Source organism: Gavialis gangeticus, unplaced genomic scaffold (genome assembly GCF_001723915.1).
Source record: "Gavialis gangeticus isolate Ggan-Ray unplaced genomic scaffold, GavGan_comp1, whole genome shotgun sequence".
NCBI classification, from domain to species: domain Eukaryota; kingdom Metazoa; phylum Chordata; order Crocodylia; family Gavialidae; genus Gavialis; species Gavialis gangeticus.
This window is the reverse complement of record NW_017728992.1, coordinates 73,559,268-73,566,767: the sequence shown is the minus strand read 5'-3', so window position 1 is coordinate 73,566,767 and position 7,500 is coordinate 73,559,268. Positions and strand designations below refer to the sequence as shown.

General features: G+C 39.9%; 1 protein-coding gene across 1 annotated transcript in view; it reads left to right on the top strand.

Moving 5' to 3' along the window:
• Nucleotides 1-7,500, top strand: part of ZNF407 (zinc finger protein 407) — a 545,661-nt gene that overhangs the window by 327,742 nt on the left and 210,419 nt on the right. Inside the window, 1 exon segment of the mRNA XM_019524335.1 lies at nt 1,948-2,031. Coding sequence (XP_019379880.1) covers nt 1,948-2,031 — 84 coding nt within the window.

The window sequence follows — 7,500 nt, the reverse complement described above, 5'->3', positions numbered from 1 at the left end:
GCAGTAACATTGTGTATGTGTGGACTAAAGTTAGTCCCACGTCAGTCTGCACTCAGTGTTGATATGCTTTAACACCTGCACGGGTAGATGCTCGTCTATTCCTACTTACTGCACAGTAACTTACTGTTAAGTAAATTTAAGCAAATGTAATTTCATGTGTAGACATGCCCTGTGTGTAGGATACCATCTTGGAATGCCTGTTGCATTAGGGGCTAAATTTTCAAACCCAGGCTCTAAATTTGTTGGTGTATGTTTTGACATGCAAATTTGTTCATAAAATATCAATGCTAATGTTACAAAGTTTAGATTTGCCTGTGCAAGGAGCTTTTCTAAACACCTAACTGCCTGGAAACAAACTACCTGTGAACATATATAACAACAAGGTTGAAGATGCGTTGAAAATTTGGCATTAACTGTCCTTAAAGCCAATGGATGATTTTCTCTATTTCTGTAACCAAGGGACCTTAGAATTGGGAATGCTGCCACCAGGGAATCACTGCTTTACCTGTGGCTTTGACAATTTTTTGTGTGTATATAGTCTGGAGGTGGAGGAGTAGGAGCTGCCACCTGTGGCATTCTTTTTTTCATAGGCAATTAATATCTCATTAACTTTGTTTTTTACTTATGCTGCTGAAATCACTTATAGCTCAGGCTCTGCACTAATTCCATAACAGATTGCTTGTACAGGTATAAGTGGAGGTGACTGCAGGGTCTGTGGAAGGTGGGACTGAGCCAGAAAAGTTGCATAGTATGTGTGACCCTTCAGGACCTGCGTGGCCTCTCTATATACTGTGTATTAGAGGGATCCACATGCCACATGATAATCTATGAATCCTAAAAGTCCTTCCCCTGAAAGAAAGTACGAAGGAAACTATTAGATTCATCTGAAGCAGCACCCTGGCTGCTTGGTTCCCTTCCCATTTCTGTCACTGCAGGAAAGGGGATAATTTGGATCCACATTAGTAAAGTGACTCATTTTGTTTTTAAAGCTGTTTTATAATTTCACTGGGTTGGTCCAAGATTAGCATTATTATTCTATAATGGCATTTTACGTGGGCCTTAAGAGATGAATCTGCTTAGCCATGCTAGTACTTACTAAGTAAAAATGCTACTGTGAATTGATAGATTGTATTTATAGGCAATGGGGCAAAATTTTGGCTGGTATAAAAATATTAAAAACTGAACATTTACATGCTTTAAAAGTAGTGAGCCTGCCAAATCTTTTTCTAATTGTTCCAAAGTTTGAAACAAAGGAATAGCATTGAAGATAAATAACATGAGTTTTACTTCGATTTCTGTAGTAATCCCCAGACTTGGGGTTTTTGTTTTTTAATATCCTGAAAGTTTTAGAAACATAAACAGTACTGAATTGCCACTGGTACTGAATAATAGGGCTTTTATTGTTGCCTGGGCTTTTCAAAATAGTCAAGTAAATAATTTAATTTGTATGATTAAATAGAAGGTTACTAAAGAAGACTGTGTTCAAATCAGTTAAAATTTTCTCAGTATCCTTAATTTGTTAGTAAATACAATATATTTTATTTAAGCAGAATCATATATACAGTATATTAACTTTTTCAGGCAATCTTTACTCAGCATAGAAAGGCCAGATGTATGGGAATTGTAAAAAATCAGGATATGCATAAAAACTGTTCAAGTGCATAAAGCAGCCCCATCTGGAAGACATCTAACAGAAATGAAGTTGTACAAAACCATTCCATTGATAATAAAGCTAATTTTTATGGGTCTGACAAGTATGTAATTATGTTCAGTGGTGCTTTTCAGATTTTATCACAGTCAATAAACCGCAGTGGTAATTTCATTCCCATTTGACATATTTACATGGAAACATTTGATTGGAGGAATTAGTAACCCTGAAAGCCTTGATAGATATGTTTTAATGATCTGTGACCTCCGCAGTCCCTCATCTGTTTATTGTTGCAACAGGCGAGAAGTCATTCCTATGTGACCTTTGTGGCTTTGCCGGCGGGACACGTCATGCCCTCACCAAGCATCGGAGGCAGCACACAGGTCAGTAAAGCTGTCTTTACCCTTTGGTATTTTTTTCTCCAGCAAGGGAATAACATTCAGACTAGGGAATTAAGCAAGTCAAATAGTACATTATAGCACAAATAATATATTGCTTCATTGCTTGCTTTGCTTTTTTCATTTTTGTAAACACTGTATAACAAGAGTTTATATTAAATGCAGTTAACTACACGTTTTAATCATTTCTATTTTTTTAAGCAAGGTAAAATGGTAAAGTTCTGATATATACTTTAAATTAAAGCTAAGTACACTAAAGACTTTTTTCAAGGCCCAGATAGATTAAGCAGCGTGTGAAGCTTTTGCAAAAATCTTTCTGACGGGTCTCTAGGTGAAAATTAGGAACCGTATTTAGGTGATTCCATTATTTTGGATTGAGTCGTAGTTCAAAGATAGCAAAGCTGCAGTTAACCTTTTGCAGTTTTAAGACAGTTTGTAATTAATAGATGCAACTTTAAAAAATACCACATGGTTTGCTTATAAAGGAGGCTTTCTCTTCTAGGATTGGTAACGTTTTCATACCACCTAGTTATAAAAATTTAGTATCAGATAAAATTAATTGGGTCTTAGCTGTACAAAACTAAAAACGTATAAGTATTAAATATTTATTAATACATTTTACCTTAATTGTGCTTTTTAGTAGTCTATAGTAAGTATTTGATTATTTGAGTAGGTTTTGCTCAAACAGATGCAGAAGTGGTTTTTAAACCACTGTCATTTTCATTTTAGTGACTAGCTTGAGGATAATATAATATCATCAAGAATTACTGTGTGTAGTTAAGTCAGCATTGTCTAATGTACAGTGGGCAGAAATTGTTAACATATTTAAGGCTCTAATTGTTGCATCATGAATTTTCCATAGATTTTATAATGAAATCTCTATGGGGCTTTTATGCTGTGGCACTATGTAAACTAATTCTAAGTCAGGCCACTCTCCACTGTAGACCAGAATTTTCTTGAGTAAGCCCTCACTGTTTGCTTGGAAAGCCTGAACCATACATGCAGCCATGATGTCAGTTTATTAAACCAAACACATTTGGAGGGAAGGCTGATGCTCACACAGAGGTGGGTTTTTGGAGGGAAGGCTGATGCTCACACAGAGGTGGGTTTTTCAAGACTAACTCCTAACATCATTACACAAATTTCTCATAAAGATAAATATACAAGGCCAAGCTCTGCACTAAATTACAATGATTGCCATTTCCAGGATTAACTTTTGTGATAACAAAAGATTTACGTATGTGAAAAAGGCTTGCTTCATTCAATTCCTACTTGCTGCTGAATGTTTGTATTTTTAAAGTGTTCAGGATGACACATTCAGGACATATAGTACTGTATTCTATCAGTGTATCACTTTCTGATTAATAACAACTGCTGTAATTAAGGTTCCATACTTCAGTTTTACCTTGCTTTTTCCATTTTCTGTACCTTTCAGACACTTTTGCCTATTGAACTAGAGTTTACTGGTCCTGGTCTATTCTTGAACACTGGCTCTTTGGAGCATAAGCCTGTGCAGAAACAAGTCAGAAATTTTAGAACCTTTGAGCTATGGATCATCTTTATGTTCTGTGTTTGTATTTTACCTGGCACATTGGGATTCTGATCCAGAGGTAGAACTGAGAAGTAGCAGAAATGATAAAACATGTGTTTTGGAATAGGAAAATGGGAAAAATTATAAGGTTTTATAGACATATTATTGTCTGCTCTGACACACTAGAAATCCAGCACATCAGAGCAGACTTGGTTAATTGAGTCTGGGAGCACACAAGCTGATGCGCCCACACTGTATTGCATGCATTCTTCCAGCCCTGTCAATGGCTGCCTCACCCACCCCAGCATCCCAGCTCTTTAGGAAAAAAAAAAGCCACGCACTCACCAGGTTGGGGGGGGGGCAATCCCCACTGCCCCACACTGCTTGGGGGGCTCTGCCACGAGCCCCCAGAAGCTCTGATGGCCACTGCAGCAGCCGGTGAGTGCAGGGCTTTGTTTATTTATTTTTTTTTTTTGCTTCTTTTTAAACAACCAGGATGCTGGGGCCAGATGGGGCGGCCATTGATGGAGCTGGGAGAGCAGGTCGGGGGGCACTCAAGGAGGTTGGGGCAACAGGCAGGGGTTGGGGCCTGGCTGGGGTCCCCATGACTCCCTGCTTTTCCTTTGGGAGTCAGAGTTTAACACTCTTGGATAGTTCTTTAGATTTGTTTATGTGGAATGTGAACACCATTTCAGTAACAGAGCAAATTTGTTGGTGTATATATACTAGGCCTGTGCGAAGCATCGAGTATTCACTTTGGATTTGGATTCAGCCAATTAGGATGACAGTGATTCAAATCACTGTCCCAAATCGATTCAGCCAAATCTGATTCAGAGATGCAGCAGCTGCTGATTCGGCCAAATCTCCAAATCAAACAAGCCCCATCCCCACCCACTCTTCCAGCCCTGTCAATGGCTGCCTCGCCCAGCCCCAGTGTCCCAGCTCTTTAAAAAAAAAAAAGAAAAAACCACACACTCACCAGTTGCTGCCAGGTAGGGGGGCCCCCCATTGTCCCGCACTGCATGGGGGCCTCTGCTATGAGCCCCTAGAAGCCCTGATGGCTACTGCAGCATCTGGATAGTACAGGGCTTTTTTTCTTTCTTTTTTTTTTTTTTTAAACAGCTGGGACGCTGTGGCCAGGTGGGGCAGCCATTGATGGGGCTGGGAGAGCAGGTGGAGGATGGGGGCTTGTGGCAGACCCCCCCCACGTAGCACGGGACAGTGGGGGGCAGCGGGGATCACCTACCTGCCTGGCAGGAGCTGTTGAGTGTGGGGCTTTTTTTTTCCCCCCCAAACAACCGGGATGCTGGGGCCAAGTGGGGCAGCCATTGATGGGGCTGGGAGAGCAGGTAGGGGTCAGGGGGCACTCGGGGGGGCTCGGGAAGCAGGCAGGGGATGGGGCCTGGCAGGGGTCCCCCTGTGACTCCCTGCTCCCCCCCTGCTTACCGGCATGGAGCCCAGATCCAGCTCCCTGCAGCAGTGAGTGGGGACTTCCTGAATCTTCAAATCTTTTTCTGAATCTTTTCCAAATCGATTTGGAGGCTTCGAATTGAATGCAGACCTTTTTATTGGTCCCCCAGTTCAATCCAGATTTGGAGATTCAGCTGCCAAATTGAGCCAGATCTCCTCCAAATTGAATCAGCACCCAAAGCTTTGCACAGCCCTAATATAAACCACTCTGTGACCAAGTATGCATCTAAAATTATCGTCATCCTTAGCAGCATTATTTCCTGTGCTATATCATAGGCAGAATTTACTGATGGTTGAAAAGAAAATATGTAACCTGCGAGTGCTGATAGAATTATCAATGTGCATAAAAAGTTGCAATATAAAATCAATAGATAAATTTACTATTATAAGGTAATTACTGTACATAAAAAGGAACTGAAAAATGTTTCAAGGTACTACACATTTATCCAGAATTGCAGGAAAACAGTATGTCATATTTTCTCACATACTACATGCTGCTTCCTCCCTCCTCTCCCCACACAAACCAATCACCTGTTGGGATGCATGTATAAAGTGGGGAAGCTGATTTTCTGCTGATAGAAGCACCCTGCTTTGATTCCTGCTCTACAGTGCGGTAGCTGTGACATTACCATTCAGGCAGTTGGGGGAGTAGGTTGATTCTCACATTATTCTTCACTTCATAGTTGTTAATGAACATCTCTCCTTTGTAATTGTCTTGATGTTCTGTTAATCAAGCTAACCTTTCTTAGGGCAGTTTTGCTGTTTGTCTGGTCTCCCTCCCATTTCGCAGCCTTGGAAATGCTATTTCAAAAACAGGTTAACCCATGGATACCAGACTTCAGCAGTAGCTATGGTTTCAGCTTTAATTAAGCAAGAAAGGGAGGGTGAATCAGTTAAAGATGTGCTCTGTCCATGCTCTGTGCAGTCATAACTCTTGAAACATCCTTTTTTCTTCATTCTGCCTTCTAAATTAGGTGTATTATATTGTGGGGCATGTTGTATGTGAGAGTGCAATATATTAAATTGTTACTTGAGAAATGGTATGTGATCACATAATTAAAGAGGCTGGATAAGGCCTCCAGCTCTTTTAAGTTGGTATAGTTCCAATGGTAAAACACTTTAGCCAAAGTTTCCAAATACAGATGAATAAAACTAGATACCCATACCTGTATTTAAGCACCTACATTAAAATGGACTGTTTTTTAGAGCTTCGTACCTAAAACTCCCATGGACATTATTGAGAGCTGTTAATAGCCAAGGTGTCTCAAAAGCTGGCTACTTCTTTTAAGTGTCATTATTTACAGTTAAGTGCTTAAAGTTATCTTAATGATATTGATCATTGTAACCATGTATAAAACACTGTTCTGTTTGCTGGATGGTATTTGCCCTCCTCTTGCCACCCGGGTGGAAACTTCCCTGCTATGATCAAAGGCATTCACAGGTTATAGATCATGAAGCCTGCATCCAGCAGGCATAACTTTATATTTTATGTCAGGACTAGACTCTCGTTATTACTTTGCTATTAACTTTATACTATACAGGAAGTATCTCGGAGACAGAGGGATCTATCTTTTTGGCATTTATCTGCCTCTGTGGCACAAACAATCAGAAATGATTCTTTAGTAGAAAAATTATCTGTGTCTTATATTTGTTTCAAAGAAAATGGCACAGTCCACCTTTTCCCTGTGGTCTTTGTGCTAATGTGGGTTCCATGATATTCTTTTCCAATGCACAACTTTATCTCACTTCTAAGTTACGCACACCACTCCTTGTATCTATATTTCTCTTGTGTATCACTGGTTGACACGGTTTTCCCTGAGCGCAGAATGCTCGAGCAAATTACAATCAGGTTTGAAGAGGATAGGTATCAAAAAGGGTCTAAATGGCTTAAATAATTCCCTGCTGCAATACAAACTGTCTAGGGGGCTGACACAAAACATCTCCCAATCCAAGATTTACTTTTATCACCTGTCAAAGACCCTTGATTCAAGGGCAAAGGAGCAAATCCTCGCATGTAGTTGAGAAGTCTTGACCAGCTTAATAAGCCTTCCCTTCCCCCAGCCTCAAGGCATGAGGTATATTGGTATCCATGAGGAATGTTCAGCATATTTGACAGATGTTTGACACGAGGGACGACTGACTCCAGGACTTACAACTTACCCGTTTGCTTCTGCTCCTTTATTCTTTATTCTGCTTCTTTTTTCTTTAGGCAAGATTTTGCTACTCACATGAAATAATACCAGACTCTGTATAGTCTCATTTTCTTCGGGGTGATTACTTGGAGAGTGAAAGTGCTATTCAATATGTGGAGAATGGCAGAATCTGGCCCTTTGTCTCTTACAGAGCAGAAGATCTTGAGCATTCAGTTTAGAAAACAGAGAATACTGTTCAGAAGTGAAATGTTTTTTTTTTATATATATATATATATATATATATATATATATATATATATT